Genomic DNA, 19729 nt, shown 5'->3' on the forward strand with positions numbered 1-19729 from the left:
TCCCCTTTTCTGGGCAGCTTCTCAGTTAAGCCAGCTGAGCTCCTTCACACAGTCTTTTTTGGGTGGCTCTCTTCAAAAGGCCTTTGGTTAGGCTTAGTCTTAGAGAAGGACCCCCTGAACTATTACATTCAAGGCACCAGCTTCTTAGTTTTTAATTCAAGACATTTGGTATTTATTAATTAGAAGTATTTATTAATTATTTAGTAAGGCTGATAGGTCTGTTTTAAAAACAAACCTCAGCTATGCTAATTGACTGGACTGATTAGTACCTTAGGCTGCAATCCAAAAATTATAATGGAAAGGAGCAGAAGATGACCCTATTCAAGTTTTGGGTCTGTTTGTACTGACAGCTTCTCTTAGCTAGAGGATTCGTACTGGAAAGGAGCAAGAAAATAGAAAATAGAGCAAAGAAAATGGAGAAAATGCAGTGTCATAAGGATGTAGAGATTTTTTCTGACGTTGTTGCACATGTCCCTTTAATACTTATTTTGGATATTTACACCGACTTCATGATGCAGAAACAGCTCCCAAGATGTTTTGTTGACAGCAATGTGTATGTTGAGATCTGCTTCTGCCCTGCTGCCTCTGACTTTTCCTGAACAAATTTTATAGTCTTTCAGGTAATAATGAGCCCAGTCCTTTATCCTGGAATGATCGTTTCTCATTCCCATAATGCAAGCCTGAACTTATCCAGTAAAGACAAGCAACCAAGTAAAAAATTTTGTAATCAAGTATAAAATTTGCCTAAAAGATTGTACTTCAATCTAACATAGTCTTTGATCCATTTGCAGGTATTTTAAGTAACTGGTCCATCTCTAAAATTAAGTTTTCAAGATAAAAAGCGTATGATACATTTTCTCTTGAAAATTGCAATGGAAGTCCTAAATCCATGTATTTTGTAGTGTCATCTTGCACATCTACAGCAGCTTTTTGTTACAGTGTGTGCACTTGAACTGAATCACTGCCTAGGAACAGATTCAAACATGATGTTATTTGGGAGAACAGCAGGAGTCTAGTCAGTTGGTAGGAGTACAATAGCATACACCAGCTACTCCATTCTAGTGGCAGACATGTTAATTAATATATTTCTTTGACACCCTGATTGATTGAAATAGCACTTAAAGAGTAATTAAAATGTTTATTTCTGTTAGGAATGTCAACCAAGACATGGAATATAGCAATTACCTATGACGGATTAGAGGAAGATGATGAAGTCTTTGAAGTAATTCTGAACTCCCCTGTGAATGCTATTCTTGGCACCCGGACAAAAACTGTAGTGAAAATTTTGGACTCAAAAGGAGGTATTTTCTCTTTTGATCTGCATCATTAAGAAGGTGGGACAATCTTGGCTGAGTAGCTACTTATTTTCAACCACAAGTTGTTCCTAACACTCATCTTCAGATCAAAATGCTTAATTTCTCTTCAGAGAAAACGGGCTTGTCTGTTGCAGACCCTTTATTCTCTCACACAACCATATGCATCCTCTTAGGAAACACAGCATGGAGAAAGCAACAAGTACAAAATAAGAAGGTTTCAAGGAAATAAACCACTTTTCATAACAGCACTAGTTCAGTTCTTGTTTATTAAAGTAGGAAAAAAAATGGGTTTAGGTCCATTAGCATTTTTTCCCCAGTTATTGTTTAACAGTTGTTATACATCACTGAAAAAGATTTATTTTCCGCTCAAGATAGAAACCTAACAACTAAATCCAGCTCTTAGCAATACATCTTCTAATGCTTGACAGAGTCCACAGCATTACAGCAGGCAGCAGTGATCATTACAGTGTTGAGGCTTTTACGTCTGCATTATTATTGTGTTTTTCAGTGATCAGATGGGGTGTGCCTAAAATCACACCAAAAAAGAAGCAACTGTAGAAAAACAGAAATAACTAGCAAACCAGCTGTGTCCTCTGAAAGCAGAAGAGTGGGGTTTTTTTTACTTCTGGTGCTTAATGAAACAATATTTTAAATACTTGTATTTAAATTATATGAATTAGGCTTCATTTTACAAAAAAATCCTTTTAAAATTGCACATCTGTTTTCCCTTTAACATTCAATATGTAAATCAGCAGTAAATTGACATAAAGTGTTTGTAGAAACAATAGTGTCCTGGATTTCTGAAGAGAAAATTGTCTGGGCGTGATGGAAGTATTGCCAATGTTAGTTAAAGATACCTGTCTATCCATGACCAAAACCAGCACTCCAAACCCCAGTCTATACATGAAAACAGGTATTTTTGGCAGACATTTTTGCTGAAATTCTGATCTGTGGGTAGACAGGTGCATATGAAAAACTTATGTATAAAAACATAAGATGTACAGGTAGTAGCTGCAGTCATAGTCACAGCAAACCCCACAAATGAGAATGACTGAACGAACAGCAAATCAACCACATCAAGTGAAAGAATCATCCAACTTAATGACAAGCTGTTTATATGCCCATGTCAGCGTGACCAGTTTTCTGCTCATGCAGTTAGAACTGACCATCTGCCATTTTTTATGCTTTCAGGTCAGTGCAGCTATTCCCATTCTTCTGGCCAAAGCAAGCACGACTTCTGGAGGAGAGGCATGCTGTTTCCACTTTCCTCAGGCTCCTCATCACCTTCCAGGCCTGGCAATGCTCCCTTGGAAGGGATCCCACCGTCTCCCTCCAAAGGGATGAAAGAGCATGGAGGGGACCTGTGGCAGGGACACAGCTTGGCGAATTGGTCCAGGACCAGGCTGAGAGTTACTGGAAATGGCAGAATAGTAAGACGCTTCTGTGGTGCAGTGAATTTATTGGGATGTGATATCTTTATTTAGTTATCATATTTCTGTAGTGATTCTACTTGATCATGCAATAACCATAAATTACCTGAGTTTGCTTTGAGTCAGGTTTGAGAACTATTTAAAAATATTGCAAGGAAAAAAAAAATAAAGTCCAGATTCTGAAGATCCATATGTGCAGGAGAGGAAGAAAAGTAGAGCTGGGGGAGGAAACATGCATCAAGCAACTTCAGCAATTATGCAGCTTCTAATCTTGTCTAAATTATGGGTCAGCTGGAAGAAAGAAGTCACTGGAGCCAGGCAAATATATACAATCTGTGCATCTGGTGCCGAAGTTTTAAAGCTGAAAATACCGTTAGCTTAAACATGGAACAGTTACTTAAAATTTGCCCATTGATTTTCCTGCTTAAGCTATACTGGTTTAGCTAGGTGGTTTAGTAACAGTCTGCTACTGTGATCTTAAAAATTAATGGAATCTGTTTATAAACACACTTGTAATGTGAATTTTAATGGTTGTTTTCAGAGGTGATCATTTTCCATTCTGAAAGAACTAAACCCAAGATATGTTCTACAAGTTTTGTAATCTAGATCTCATAGTAAATCTTGCATAAAGTGTTTTTGTTTCTATAATTCATGAATATGCCCACCTTATTCTGCTATTCTACCTTTTTCAGGTTCATCCTTCATCTGTATTCAGAAATGGAACTGATGTGGTTTTCCAAGTAAGAGTATTATGAGTAATGCTCAGACATTTGTATGATTTCTTTCTGATTCTGTTCTTTCCAGGCTTTATCACTCTTAATAATTCATTATGATCAATATTTCATTTTTCTAAGTATCTTTCTTTGGTGTCACTTTCCCTTGATTTGCAACACTTTGTATTTTTTTTATTTTCTTGAGTTTATTTAAGAGTTGCTTGTATGTGCTAACCCTCTCTTTTCCCTCTCCTGTTGTCCTTGTGTGTCTAACGCTATAAAACAAAGTATCACAGTATGATATCACTCAAAATAGAGGATGACACCTCATCAGCTAAAGCAAACAAGAAAGCTCAAGTGTCAGTAATTAACCAAGCACAGCCACAGATAAATGTCGTCTCCTCTAGGAAGACGGAAGTCCCACAAGCTGATAAGGTAGAACCGGCATCTGAACCAAACTCAAGACATCAGGTATGAAACCTTTTGTCTCATAGGCGTTTTCACCATCTGTTTTCAGTCATGCTGTTTTCCAAAATGATTTAACACCTCTGAGATCTAAAGCCTAACCCTTCCTACTCCAAAGCTGAGTGTAACCAATACACAGATAAATTAACAACAGCCCTTAAAGAGTTTTCATGGCATAAAGTTTTAATATAAGGCCTATTTAAAGTTTCATGTAGCTGCTTTGTTTTGTGTAATTATTTTCCTTCAAATGTTTAAATGACATTTCACTTTCCAGGACTTTTATGTTTTTCCAAAGGCCTGTACACCAGATTTAAAGGGGCTCTTGCATTATGAAGAAAGCACTCAAAAGTTATTTCAGTGTGATGGGATAATATGGAAATTCTGGAATTCCCAAGGCAAGGTAAAAATGTCACCATAAGTATGCATCTAAATCAGAGCATGAGGTCTAGAATGAGCGAGAATCTCAAGCAAAGGACCTTCCTGTCACAACTACTGACTTGTCCAGGGAATAAAAGAATTTTCCAGAGGCAGGTTTGCTGTCACCAGAAAAAAAGATTCCTAGGAACACGATGAAGGCTTGATTGCTGGGGCTGCCTTTCCTCTCTGCCACCCACAGGCACTCCTGGACAAACCACGTGAGCACTGATGTCTTGGTACCTGTGGGGGTGTGGGCATAAGACAGTCAGTGAATGGAGTCTGTGAGAATGAGTGGGAATCAGTAACATTAGCTCACTTAGGTATTCTGTAAACATACATCCCCTCCACCACGTAGATGTTGTGCTGGATTTTGTTGCACTGCATTCCCTACACAGACCACAGGAGACAGAAAACGGTGTCCAAAGTAATGTGATCTTGTAAGAGGATTTTTGGAACTGAAACCTGGTGCCACCTTTAAAGCTACTCATATGTGTCACATTTAAAGCCTACTCATGTGGGCTCCTCTAGCAGGCATTTATTTCTTTATATTTTTTAAGCAATGCTATAACTTCATTGTTACATACCAAAATTCATGTTCAATTTAATTCTGGTGAGGTCATAAGCCATAAGCAGCACCTCCAGCCTTCAGCCTGATTATTAACACACTGACGTAGTTCACTGTGGGCAGGAGTCTGTTTTGTCTTTTATTTTAGGAGGTAAGCCTGAAGAAATGTCCCTCTGGATGGAGTCATCATGAGGGCAGCTGCTACTTCCTGGTGGTGAATCACAAGGTCACCTGGAACACTGCTGCTCGTGCTTGCAGAGAACAGTAAGAGACTTCTCAGACCCAATGTGTTTGCTGTGACTGCTGTTGCCCTCAGCTGAATGCTGCTGTCAAGGCAGAGTTTATGCACATAAGCTCCATTTTGGTTGTGATGCACACCTCCCCAAAAAACCAGAACAAGACCTGGGATTCAGACCCAGTGGCAGATAGATATTATTAGTGTCGTAACGGTAGCGATGCTACCCTGTTCACAACATGAATTCCCAAAGCTGTCCACGTGTAGTGAGGATGCTTTTCTAATGGGAGAATAGTTTGGGAGAAAGGAAATAGAGAGCAAAGACTCAGTATTTCATCCTCTCTGACCCACCACTTCCTTTGCTCTACCTTCACTTGATATAGCAACAGCAAAATGTTGCCAGCTCCTGCATGCCTCACCATAATAACAGTTGTATCAAAGTAGGAGAGAAATTGAAAATCTGCCAGTCTTGCTCTTTGGAGGCCTGCTTTGTGGTTTTGGTCTTAGGAGTGGTAGCTTAGGACTGGAAGAAATGCAGGCCATGGTAACATGGAGTTTGCCCTGGGAGCATGCATATTCTGTACCTTGTGTTGAGCTGTGAGCACTGGGTTGAAGACCAAGCTGAACAACAGGAGGGGCTTTAACAGGCCTTTCCATTACTCCATGAAATTAAATTTGAAACAGGGAAGAACTGGAGATGAACGAAACAGAATACACTCCATTACATTAATACAACTATGCTTAGTGGTTGAAGGACATGCAGGAAACATGGACAAGCGGGCATAACAAACCTTGATTTCTTCCACTCAGTTATGCCAGATTATGTTGTCTTGGTAACACACAAAAGGAAAGTCTTCATTCTAATACCTCCCTGCTGATGGAAGTTATTCATTAAAATGTAGATGCTACCTTCTTTTGTGAGATCACTACAAATTTCACATTGTTAATTTGTTTATTCAGAATTTCAGGTCCTGAAATGGTTTTCTATCACCTGTTTTTATTTTGTTACTTATCCAAACAAAGCTCTAAGTTCTGAATATTCTAATATTTTCTTTCTGAAGGCTTCAACATTCAGTTGATCCCTTGGGAGCACATATCACTCTGCTGGGAGGTGTTCTCAATTTCCTAGAAGTGTGCCCCTGCTGACCTGTATTATTTGTAGGCAGCAACTTCTTGCCAGAGCTGTAAAGTGCAATATAGATGTTAAATTGAATAACTGTAAGCTGTGTAACAGTAAATTAATGACAGTGTTAAAGACCTACACAAAAAACAAGGTACGTCACTGAATCCAAAACCAAATGAATCCTAGGGCAGTGATGATTCAATTAATGTCAGACTGCCACAGACTGAAGAAGCTTTATCCTAGTAAATGGAGTTCTGCTGACCTCCATCTGGAACTGATTACAGAAGTACAACCACAGGCACACACTTAGATGTGGTACAAGAAGATAACAATGAGTTTTATTTTGTGCTTTTGCCCAGCTCATCCCTGGCAAGTTATTAATCATTCTATTAATCACAAGTTGGCATTTAAATAGCTGATATTTTCAACAAGGAAATAAAATCAGTATGGATGTCAATCTGCAGTTTTTAAATATATCAAACAAACATTAGACGTTAAATGAAAAGATTAGAATTGACTTGCAGTAAATCAGGCAATTTCACTGAGAAATAAGAATGATTTTTATTATTACAAAAATGGCATTATCTTAAATAATTTTCTTTCTAGACTTTTTCTATTATAAAGAACAGGAAAAAAAGCACAAGCATTGTTAAAGTTGTTTCAGTAACAATCTCCAACTAACCAACCTCCTAACCTTGTAGAGAAAACAGTTATCCTGAGATGATGGACTTGAGACCAAGCTATACAAAAAAAGATGTGGACAGGCTGGTGAGGGTCCAGAGAAGGGCCAAAAACATGATCAAAGGACTAGGAACCCTGGCATACGAGGAAAGGCCGAGAGAACTGGGTTTGTCCAGCCTTGAGAAAAGAAGGCTTAGGGGAGCCCTTATCACCATGTTCCAGTATTTAAAGGGTGGCCACAAAGAAGATGGCAACTCCCTTTTTACAAGGAGTCACATGGAAAAGATGAGGGGTAACGGGCAGCAATTATTCCTGGGGAGATTCCAGTTGGACACAAGAGGAAAATTTTTCACAGTGAAAACAATCAGCCGTTGAAATGATCTCCCCAGGGAAGTGGTGGATTCCCCAACACTGGACACTTTTAAGATTTGGCTGGACAGGGTGCTGGGCCATCTTGTCTAGACTCTGCTTTTGCAGGAAAGGTTGGACCAGATGATCCTTGAGGTACCTTCCAACCTGGTATTCTATGACTATATGGTTCTATTCCATCAAAGCAATGCTATCAACTTATTGTGGAAGCAACTGTTGTCTGGACATTACTGTATGTACATGGGCTTATGCAAACCTGTTTGGGCTGCTAATGAGCTTTGACATACATTGCATCCATTTGTCACAGGTGGCATATCAACCTTTTCTTCAATTTCCATGTGTAGCAATAGAAACAGACACAAAAACGTGCTCCTCTTGAGAGAAGTTGCTGTATGCCATGGTGATAGTACGGGTGGAAAAAATCTCAGCTAATTGCTGTGAAAGTCTTGCACCATTTCTAACCCTTCTCCAAAACATTGAAAGAAAGGTGGTTTAAGAACTCATTTCTCTGGCTTTGTTTAGTATGCATGAAGAGGCCCTTGGCAACATGAAGAGAAGCATCTGGGGGATATTACGGCTGAGTGACCCCACAGCAGCCTGATTTAGCAGCAATTTTGGTGATTTATGTTCCAGTTCTTGTTTATCCCATAGGAAAATGTCCTCCCCAAGGGTCAGTGCAGCAGGGCTCACTCACATGTGAGATGGTTTCACTGCTGCCACCGAAGGGACTCCACTGGATAGACAGAACCCACAGTTGCCTCTTTTGCTTTGTCAGTCAGATTATACTTTCATCAACATTTAGTTAGAGCTTAAATATGGTCAGATTTCAGATTCTTCACTTCCAGCTTTGTGAGGCAGGGTCTATTATTTTGTTTAGTGTTCGTACATGTGATCTCAGTCCCTGGGAATCATGGGCAGAACCCCCTCTAAAATTATAGGTTAGATCCTTCACGATGGCTCATTGTTGCCTAGTGCAAAGCAGGCTGGACCTTGCTGCCCTCCTCTCCTAATGCTGTGCTAGTTCTGTAAGTGACTGGTTTAACTTACATTATTGCTAGTGACTCCAGCACAGGGATTCTGGTACCTAGAGACATTTTAAAGGCCCAGTGCAGCTCGTCTGATTTGCAACTGCCATTCTGGAGGCACAGGGCTCCTGTAAGCTCTGCATCATGTCTGTCAGCCTCATCTGAATGTTTTGAATACCACAAGGTGTTGTAAACAACACTAGACACCTATTTCAAGGCACAGGATTACTCCCTAGGTGGTCAAACAAAAGCCTGGGATAAGCAGAGCCTCTCAGTCACTCTTGCCCACTTCATCATCAATATAGTATGTGGATTTACTACAGCAGTTCAAATTAAATGTCTTCCTGTGCTACAGAAACTTTCCTAGTTAGTCAAATGTGCTTTTGCTGAAGTGAAATTTATCAGAATGGTGCAAACCTCCTTCAAATGTATTTAATAATTAAATGTAAAATCAACAGTCTTTGTGATAAGTGTTTTGCATATAATACTTCAAGATCAATGTCTACTTAAACCTTTCCTTAATTTGGGCAACTGGTCTAAGATGATGGATGCTCTTGACCTTATGACCCCTCCTTTAGAGTCATTTAAGTTAGGAAGTGTTAGATTTACATAACTCCATAACATTATCTGGTTATTTCCTGTGTCTGGCACTCTGCCTAGAGGTACAGTTAGTAATATTATCTTAAGTGGTATGTTCCTTCAGGACTGTTCTTATTTCCCTACATTACATCAAAACCCCTGGCTAGGTATAACAGAATAGTCGTTCTCTCTTCAGTCATGTGTGTTTCTCAGGCTGTATTTAGAAAGCACTCCTATGGAGAAAAGATTAGATAATGTTATAATTATTGCAGTGCTTTCCTCTAACACTGCTGAAGTCTCTCCCTGGTACTTGGATTGAGGTGGAAGTCTGAAACTGTTACTTCTCAGACCACCCCTGTATGTCATAAGCGATACAGCCATTACTAATACACACTGATGCTTTTTGTTTTCACATTTTTTAAAACAATTGAAACATCAGAAGTAAGCTATGCTTGCTTAAGTGACTTAGCTCCATGGCTTTGTTTTTCCTTAAGCAGAAGCCAGATAAAATGCCCTATTTCAGTTCTGGCTCAGGCAGTAGTGATACCACAGAGACTTCTGGCCAAACCTCTCCTTAGCCCCCAAGTTTGGGCAGTGGCCAGCCACAGCCACTGTGAGGGGAATGGCATCCTGCTGCTGCATCAGTTACTCTGGGAAGTCACCCTGAATTAACTGAGCCTGCTTTCCTGGACCTTTTTGTCTGAGGAAGAAGATGGAGTACAAAACTTCCCAAGAGCTTCTGTCAGTGTAACAGTTCTTGGTTCGCTGCAGATTCGGTGCCTGGTAGACGGGCCCAGAAGTGCGGAAGCATGTCACCCTTGGGACATGCAGGTGAAATTGTCCACAAAACTTTGCCACGGTGAGAAGCACAAGTCAAAGCCTTTGCTGGGAGCTTCTCGGGGTGAAGTTTTAGGAGCCTGTACCATACGGAGGTGCACAATCCTGACCGTTACCGGACAGTTGCTAACTACTTTGTGCTGGGATGGTCTGCTGTTTGTGAAGTCATGATCAATGTTTCTGAGGCCATCCTGCTGCACAACTAACTGAGCACAGATGTCAGCGAGATCCCTTACATTTTGTTCTCTGGCAGCCCCTGAACTTAGGGGGCCCTTGATGGGACCCGTGTTGCTTTGCGGTGCTTGGTCTAGGGCAGCCACGATTACACAGACTGTGTGAGCTAATACTCAGCTGTCCTGCAGGCCTTGGCAGACCCACCATGCAAAGAAGAGCAGAGGGCAAATCCCCTGCTGCTTTGCTTGACTGCAGGGATAATGGGGGAGGTCTTTGCAGCAGGAGCAATCACATCAGCATTACAATGAATTTGCTCCATATCATACCGCAGCGTGCCCAGATTAAGGAACAGTCCAGATTTTCTCCAGTAGGGACTACCTTGAATTCCTCCTGATGTAAAAGTTGACTGCTTCCCTGTTTTGTGTGGTGTTTTATGACATCCACGGGGTCAGTGTTAAAAGAGATACAAGGCAGTTACAGAGCTCCAGGCATGGGTTTCTAACTGGGCAGCAGGCTTGGTGGTGGACTTGCACTTCAAGATCTGTTCATGGTCTCCATAGTGGACTCAAGTCTGGCATACCGCTCTTGGGGTCTGGTTGTGGTCCCAGCTCTTAAAGAAGACAGTCTGTACCTCCTTTGGAGAAATACTGACCTTCTGCCTCTGTTATCTGGCAACAATCATAAAATTTGCAAAACAATGCCACTGACTTATTCTGCTGCCAGAAAAGTTTTAAACTCACTTAAAACGTCTTGATGAGCAGTGTTGTTTGCCTGGGCCCTATCAAGCATCACCCAGGATATTCTGGGAGGCTGAAGGGGTTGGCATCATTGTTAGATTGACTGGCAGTCAGAAACATGGGACAACAGAAATAACAGAGGCTCAGTATTGAATGGAAGACAACAGCAGACGTGGCATGTAAAAAGGAGATGTGATATCAAGGCAGGCAAAAAGATGGATAAAAAAGGAAGTGGAACCACTGATGGCTGGCGGCTCCTGGCAAATGTGAAGGACGTCATTTGTATCTTAAGACTTCAAGATTTAGCCTCATCTGATCTCTAAATGGCTTAAGAGCAGCCTGCTCATGCTTGCATGCTTAGTACTAGTTGGAAGACTTCACAGTGTCAAGGCTGCTCAGTGGCTAGGGTTCGAATGTCTTCCTCTGGGGATGGCATACTTTAAATACAAACACAGAGCAGAGCTTATGCACTGGCTTCAGTCTGAAATAGTTGGTTAATACACACTGCAACTGCTCTCCATCTGAACTAAATGCACATTCATTGCAGACAACCCAACACCACCTCTTAGAACCACGCTACCACTCTAAGCCAGACCTCTAAATTACATGCACTTGGTTCTGTTTTGAAGCATGGCCCAGGTCTTAACTGTGTTATTCAAAGTTTTAGTTTTGTCACAAAACAATTTTAAAAATACATAGCCAGCTCTACTACCAAATGGGTGAAGCTGTATCTTTCAGTGGCTTAGATTCTATTGTGGGCAGATTACTATTTTAAAGAAAAGAACCTATCCATGATTGTGTCAACAGTTTAAAACACAGTTTGTGAGTATTAAGTACGCATTTCCTGTACACAGTTCTTTCAGTTGCCCAGCTGATTTAATTTTTTGGTTAAAAAATCAGACTAGGTTCCTGTCCAAGTAATCCAGAATTTTAAGAGTTTATCTTCATGTAATTATTCTTTCATGCCAATAAGTAGTGGTCTTCCTGTGAAATGTTATTTATATGCTTCATACTAGGATCTGTGCCCCTTGTTGATAAGTCGATGGGAGCTGTCTGTCACTCTGTGGAATGCTAATCACTCTGTCCTCTCTCCTTGAGCCTAGATACCTGGGGAGTCTAGCAAGCGTGGCTAATGAACAACACATGCAGTGGCTATGGGACTTCAGTGGGAGGAAGCCCTTTTGGATAGGCAAGTATCTCAGCTGCCTGTCCTCTCTGCGTATTACAGTTCCTGCGCACCTTGGAAAGCAGAGACTGCTGCAGCAGCTCAGCACAGTTTCCAAACATTGCATTGGCCTCAACTTTCTGCTGCTTTTATTACTCCAGAGCAAGGCATAAACTGAATGCTGTAATTTACCTGGCTAATTTTATAAGTCTTTATCAAAAAGAGGAGTTCATCGTGTTGCCTATTGCTGGATTGTTTCTTATTTTAACACTAGCTGGTAAAATAAGTCCTGGTGGAGCTCCCTCATCGTTCTTTTTACTGTGACTTTATTTATCTCTGATTTATCTTTTTTCAACTTTACATTAAACAAATATTTATATTACTGCTAATTTAATGATGTCTTGTATCAGAAATCTTGTGAATTAATTAGATGATCAGCTAAAGAATGGTTCATAACATTATTTCAGATTTAGCTATTTCTTATTATGCACCTTACATTAAATGAGAAATGGAAAGAACTCAGATGGACCTTCTGTGTAGCTCCTGATCCCTTTCTGTGAATGATGGCCTTAGCTCATGGACTAGTGTTATTGCTTTCTTCTAACCCTTCTTGTTTCTGCTACATTGTCCATGTTTTAGGTTTTTCCAATTGTGAACTGCAATTTTCAGCTCTTAGTAATATTTTGAGATGGATTTATTAGTTATACTAAATTAACTTTAAAAATTACAGTTAGTTTGGGATCATGTTTAATGGTATAATGATTCTGTAAACCTGAGGGAAACTCCTGTGATAAGAATAAAGACTACAAGACCGTTGTGTCAATTTTCTGATCTTGGTCTCTTCTAGCTAAGAAGACAGGTCATGTCTGAAAATACGCCACCCACGCTGGTCTTAGTAACTCAGAGGCTAAGTGAAAAGACGTGTTTTAGGTTGTATTAATGAACATAATCTAATTTTACAACTGCTAATTTCAACAGTGTAAACAAGGTCTACAAAGATCTCAGGATTTTATTTTCAGAAGGAATCTGAAGGCATCTAAGGCTGCCCAGACTTGAATATGATATTCTGCTTGGCATCTTAAGCATCAAAAGAGAAACCTGGGAGATGATAGACATGCAACAGATGGAAAGAGAGAAAACATTTTAGATAGGCAATAATGCAGAAAAGTGTATTTTCCCTAATTCAGATGGTACTACTTGTGATTCAGATGGCCTTATGAAATATTAAATTACATTTACTTGTATTCTTCCAGATGTTTTTTTTTTTCTTTTAGCACAATATTGTATGCATTTTTCAACAAAGGGACAGAACAGCATGCTTCTGTTGGCATCAGGCTCCAGGAACAATAAAAAATAAACATCACTGATTTGGTCTTACTGATTTCACACAGGCTTGAATGACCAAGTCAATCCTGGACATTGGGAGTGGAATGGAGGAGAACCTGTAACCTACATCAACTGGAGAAGAGGGTCCTACCACTTTCCAAAGAGAGGAAGAAATTGTGTATTGGTGCAGAAGCGAGGAAAATGGCAAGCAACCGACTGTGGGAAGGTCAAACGGAACAGCTATATATGTTCAAGAAGACTGTAAAGAGAGGAGGATCCCTGTGAAAGCATGCGGACATTCATGTTGTTTCAGTTCTATTTATCTGTAGACACGTAAGGGTGTGCAGTTAGAAAACTGTCCTAATTGTCAGCAAGGTTTATTTTACATGCTGCCAGAGGTGCAGATGCATTGAACTTTAATCAAGGAATAGAGGTCAGTTGCAAAGATTAAGTCCAGGTTAACTCTCCCCAAAGACTTCGATCTGTCACTTAGTCCTATGTATTTTTAAACCAAAAACCTAGGCCTGAAGGCTTTCATCACATTTCTATGTAAAAATACTTTTTTTTTTTTTTTTTAAAAAAAAAGAAAGTAGCGCATCAGTTGATTTGCTTTGTTCTTAGGGAGGGGTTGTGCATTGGCTGTTGCTTTAATTTGTTTGTAATTAAAACTGCAGTTTTACCCTGCAGTCACAAAAAAAAGGAAGACTGCTTGGAGTGGAAGTAAGAGCAGACTCTGCTGGCTAAAAACAGGTCCTCTTGGTTGATGAAGGGGGGGAACATATGATGTCAGGAGACTGGGGCTTTTTCAGTGGTTGCCCTGGTATAACATCTTATGAAAATACCAATGAGAACTTAGTGACAGAGCACCAACAGGAGCAAAGCCTTTCTTTTTCTACCTCCCAAGGCCAGCCTCAGATCCTAATGGATCTGCTCACACAGAGCTACATATTGTTTCACATTCCTAGCCAAAATAATTCAATTTTTTTTGGAGTTGCAGGATGGTGCTGTAATTTTTAGTGTAATTAAGTAACGGCACCTCTGTAAATCTAATATTATCTTGGCATATTCAGTGATACATGAACATCAATAGGATTTATATGTGTCTATAAACCAATGTAATTGTGAGACATATTTTTTACTAAAGCAGATATGGCTTTTGAAAAGTATTAATGTAAGTCTTTATTAGGCATTTGAGGTTTTTAAAAATAATAATTAAAAATCCAGACTTAGTTCTGAGAAATGCTTAAAAACCAGCATTTAATAGCGAAAACCAGCTGCCTGTAACTTAATTTTTACTTATTTTAAATGTATGCAGTTGCAATATTACCATTTCATAACATTACAGCAAATTTATATTCAACCTGTCAAAAATCATCCTTTAGGACATTCTTACTGCCAGCCTTTAAAAAAGTCATAAGCTTCCTAAAAAAACTAAAATAAAATTACAGCTCCTCTCAAGCCCTCCCTCTGCCCACGATGAGTGTGTCACAGTTGGTGTGGCACTGAGTAGGGTGAATTTGCCCTGTATTTTATGAACTCTTATCCCTCTCAATCTGCCTGCCTGCCACCAGCGGCTGATTCTCCCCTTGCCTCCCTCCTATCAGCTTGACTATTCGGCCAGCCTCTGGATCAATTGCATCTGTACAGTGTTTGCACCAGAGGACCAAACTCGCCTTCTGGGGTTCCTCACAGCAATTTCTCAGCCGTGAGAGGGACAGGTGCAGCAGAAACATCTCTCCTCTCTGGGCTGAGGGACACTTGTCTCAAGGATTAATTATCCCTCTTCCTTGCCTTTGGCATGCGTGGGTTATTTAGCCTTCCTCCTTGCCTGTAGCACGTTAAATGAACATGCATGCGTGTAGCTTTCTGAAAGGACTGTTGCAGATAAGCGTCAGTGAATTGTAGAATTGTAGAGGAAAAAAATACTGTGGACAGAACCTTCTCACCCTTATTGTTGGTGTCAACAGACATAGACAAAAACAGTTTTAAGATTTCTTTTTTTTGCCCTGAGCTTATAGACACTCTGCTAGACACTAACAGTTTTGCTTAAGGAGTTTTCTAGATCAACACAGATAGGCTAATTTTTTCAAGAATTCCCCAAACCAGTATTTTTCACTGCAAAAAGAATTAGCATCTAAAAAAGCACTCTTGGGATCTCCTGCTGTTACGTTCTGGAATTCCAGGGAAAGTTGACGAAGAGAGCTTACTTAGACATAAACTTTTATTTCTTTAGGGCCTTCTTTTTATAAAAACTGCTGAGTTTATTTGTGCTACCTTGATAAAGCCTGTTGAGACTATTTAAATACCTCTCCTAATTATTTAGTAAATGAATGCCATCAACAGAGAGGGAATTTTGACCAAGGTGCTTGTTACTTGATCAGTAACTAATAAATGACTCGTGTCTAGTCTGAGACAACAGTGATCTCAGAGGTTTTCTTTTGTGAGAAAGGAGATCTTCCCTTTTCTACATTTTGTTTTAACTGCTTTAAAGTGAGTGAAAACTATGAGGATCTCAGTACACAACAGACTGCTAGTTGTGCAAACTGTACGTGTTTACTGGTTTCATTAGATCTAATACAATACACTAATGAAGCTAAAATTCTTATATTGCAGTGCAAGGATATTTCTGCCCTGAAAGACTGCTGAATTGTTTTGCAATACAATGAACTGTTCCAAACACTTATTCATAAATCTTCCATTTTCTGTCCTTAAAAACCAAGTATTTTTCACAGATTTCTACAGCTTTTATTAGAATATTTGAGTTCAAAGAATACAACATACTCAAGTCAGGGAAAGCACAAATAAATCAGTTTTTCTGTTGCCATAGGAAGTTGTTGTCTCTAAGAGGTTTAGTCAAGGAAGAGCCTAAAATCCTGGGAAGTTATTGGGAATTTTTCCAATCTTCACTACTTTTGAATACACTCTGAGTAAACTCAGGGGAAAATCAGTATTCTGAGGACGAGCATCAGCAGGCGAATTTCAAGATGCTGAAAGTAAGCACAAGGAGCATGTAAATTCAGGTGTCCGCCCACAGACGCCACACTTTCTGGTTAAACAAAGGATTTATTTCACCAGAACTTTTAGGAGCAACAGAACCAAGACACAACAGCTTACTGAAAAGAAACCGGTGGTTAGCCTATATTTCTATAAACGGATGGGCAACATGAGTCCTTTGTGTGCCTGTCACTTTAAACCACCTTCTCTCCCTGTCAAGTACCTTTTAAATCTGTTGGCCAATTTCAAACAAATTTGACAGAGAAGCAGTTGACTCAAAGGCAATGGTTACGAAAAAAATGGATAGGCAACTGGCCACATGAGCACTTCTTCCAAACCAAAATACTCTTAAAAAAATTTGTGTTATTATTAACCTCACAGAATTTTTAATCTGAAAAATATTATAAAACTTTTCCAGATCTCTTTTGTACACTCCGGAATTTACTGAATGCCTTCAAGTCTTTATTCACTCATTCTACAATTATAAAACTAGCTTTGAGAGAATGATATATACAATTCAGTGAATACTGTGACTCTACATTATTTACATCACAAGACTGGTGCTGTTAGAATTCTTGTATTCAGAACACTATATTTATTGTGCTGTTTAATTTTGTAATGTGTGTTAATACAAAACTGAAACATATTTTGGTGAATAGGTACTTCTTCAGTTTCATAATCTCGTAAAAGCTTTTTTCCTAGTGATAAAAACTATAGTGTTGGGTGTAGTAGAAATGCACTTATAGTTAAGCATAATATACCTACTGTTTACTCTGTGCGGTTTCTGAATTTTGTTTCTCCTGTATGAGCCTGTTAGTGAGTTAATACTATAAGGGCATTTGTGTGATGAGCACACCTTTTTTAAAAGAAAAAATGCTGTTTATGTTGGAAGTTAAATTTAAGAAAAATTACAGATCTGCAAGCAAATAATGCAAGATGATTAAAGGAAGACTGTTAGTCCATAAAATTGCATTTTAATATGATTCTTGATTTAAAGAAGAACATGAAAATGAGGTCATTTTCCCTCAGTAACCTCACTCATCTTCATGGAAGAGATGCAGATGTTAGTTCTCTTCTCATTACCCTTTAAAAAGCTATGCTGCTTGTAACATGGAGAACTCTGCTACTCCAACTCCATTGCTTAACTACTATCCTCTACACAAACTGTATAAGGTTAGAAGACAAGAACACAATAGGGTTGGTTTGTTTATTTTTATAGCATTGAGATAATGTATTGTTTTCAGTCAGAAGTAGTCCTAATGATTAGGTATACGGTATATAAGTACTGGATATAAGCACGGTAAGCCAAAGAATACAATTTTATTCATACAGATGAAATTTTCAGATAAGTCTAAATATATTTTTACTTTAATAAAAGAAACCTTATCTGCATCATCTTTCTTGGATTATGTTACAAACATTTCCTTGGTGTTGTCAAACTTCAGTGAATCGCCACTGTTCTCAAATTATTCACGGTAATCTAAGGTAGATGTGACTTCCTGAAGCCTGAAATGTCTCTTTGCCCAGACTCTTTCTCCCCTGTCTCACTGTCCCACAGCTTAACAACTGAAGCAATCAAACAAATTCCTAACATAGCTCCTCACACTGGGTTTAGAATTGGGTACACTCTCAGTTAAACAGTACATATGTGCCAGTACCATTCAGGAGGTGCTTCAGGAGGCAGACACTTGTCCAAAATCCACCAGTGTGAGAATTATAATAGAGAGAAAACCATCCCTTGCATCATGTGTGCATACCTACAGCCATGAGAACATGGGCCAACACACATGAAAGGACACTTACCCTAGCCCTGCTGGACACACATGCGAGCATTTTCAAGTGTGAGCATCTACATTTTGGCAGCAGTCTGAAACTCAATACTGTTCTCATTTCTGTTGCTACAGCACAGAGAAAAGAAACAGAGAAATGTGAACAGGAAGGTGTAAAGGAGTGAAGAAAGAATGCAACAGAGGACTTGAAACTGAATAGCAAAGGGGGGAACTCATGTATCTAAGGCTGAAGGTACAAAACCAAAGAGGTTTATTGTCTGTTCTTTCATATCATACCTTGTAAAAAGCCTTTTGGTATCATAATTATAACTTTCCCATGAGGCCTGTATGTAATCTGTTTTCCTGAAACTCAGTAAAACAAAGACCACAGATGGCTTTCTTTGATAAATGAGTACAATAATTAGAGAATAAACTGCACGGTGCAAATTCATTAGTTCTGAGGTTTTCATATGGGTTCTGTAAAAGATATATCTGGATTCAAGTTTGTCTACATAGGATGTGTTTTTAAAATGATAGGATATTGAATTGGGCTGTAATATATGAAATCCATTTTAATGATTTAATCAATCATGCTATGATGAGACTATTTAGCTCAACAGAAGGCAAGTAATTCAAGCACTGCCTAAGAATTATTTTTAGGCATCAACTGGCAGTGTAACTAATTATTCAGTTTATGTCCATAATGACTGAATAAACTCTGGCTCTGAAACAAATAAATAATACTACTTTGCATTTGCACAGCACTTGTCATCTATAGACCTGACAGTTTTAAAAGGTGGGCAAACATTCATGGTAACTATTTCTAGTGAAAAGAGAATGTCCTGAATAAATGGCTACTATGAAGGCAAATCAAAGCCTGCTTGAAAGACACCGCTGCATTCAGCCACAAGATTTAACAACCAAAACACAGTGAAAACAAGTGCTATGCTTATATGAAAGGGTAATTAGGCAGGAAAACAAGTTTTTATAAAAGATGCAGCATTGCTTTTTGTAGGAATCTGAGATTAGCTGTATTTGGAACATAATGATTATGTGCCCAGTCCAATCTCTGTTGCCAATTATTAGTCTATGCTGTTGATGTCACCACAAAAAGACTTAAAAATACTTACTATTTTTAACTTCAGAACAATTCTCCAAACTTGCTGAGTTTGGAGTCTGAGCTGGGATGCCTTACTGTAATACAGGCAGGCTCCTGGCTGAGCTGAGAGGCTGAGGATAGATCTGCTAGCTGTGCACAGTTCTACAGGCAGCTGACTCCAAAACAGATTCAGACAATATGTCAACAGGTCCCATTCCTTACAAATTTTATCACTTGGAAAGCAACCACGGCTTACATGGGCATGAAGCAACAGTGTTAGACTGACCTGGTAGAATCAGAGATGGCATGCTGCTTTTGGGTCTCAGCAGGTCTTAGGTAAAACCATCCAGGAAAACCCAGGAAGTAGAACAGGCTTGACCTAGAGAAGAGAGCTCTGTTTTCTGCCTTTGGGTTGTGGAGTGACTTGCTGACACCGATTTGCTTCAGCCTTCTTTCATAGCCTTCAGTAAATAGTATTTTGTGCTTTTACATATGAAGCCCTCTAAGGCAGGCCTTTTTTCTTTCTTGCTGTATGATACAGCATAGAATGGTACATACCATGAATGGATTCTGATCTTGAACAGGTTTTTTCCAGTGCCATTGCACTGCAAATATACCACTAGCAGTTTAACATCTATATATATATGCCAGTACTGAGGTTTTTATGCATTTTGTTAATATTTGCACTGCACCAATCCACCCGACCAGTT

The 19729-nt window shown here is 39.3% G+C and overlaps 1 protein-coding gene across 1 annotated transcript in view; it reads left to right on the forward strand.

Annotated features, from left to right (window-relative positions):
• Positions 1-17543, forward strand: part of FREM1 (FRAS1 related extracellular matrix 1) — a 75026-nt gene extending 57483 nt beyond the window's left edge. The window contains exons 30-37 of the mRNA XM_056325580.1: positions 1152-1301; positions 2508-2746; positions 3439-3486; positions 3748-3930; positions 4199-4324; positions 5055-5170; positions 11770-11855; positions 13223-17543. Of these exons, the coding sequence (XP_056181555.1) occupies positions 1152-1301; positions 2508-2746; positions 3439-3486; positions 3748-3930; positions 4199-4324; positions 5055-5170; positions 11770-11855; positions 13223-13422 (1148 nt within the window). The 3' untranslated portion in view covers positions 13423-17543. The remainder of the gene's footprint in view (positions 1-1151; positions 1302-2507; positions 2747-3438; positions 3487-3747; positions 3931-4198; positions 4325-5054; positions 5171-11769; positions 11856-13222) is intronic.
• The last annotated feature ends 2186 nt before the right edge of the window (positions 17544-19729 follow it).

The sequence above is a fragment of the Falco biarmicus genome, chromosome Z, assembly GCF_023638135.1.
Source record: "Falco biarmicus isolate bFalBia1 chromosome Z, bFalBia1.pri, whole genome shotgun sequence".
In the NCBI taxonomy this organism is placed as follows: Eukaryota; Metazoa; Chordata; class Aves; order Falconiformes; family Falconidae; genus Falco; species Falco biarmicus.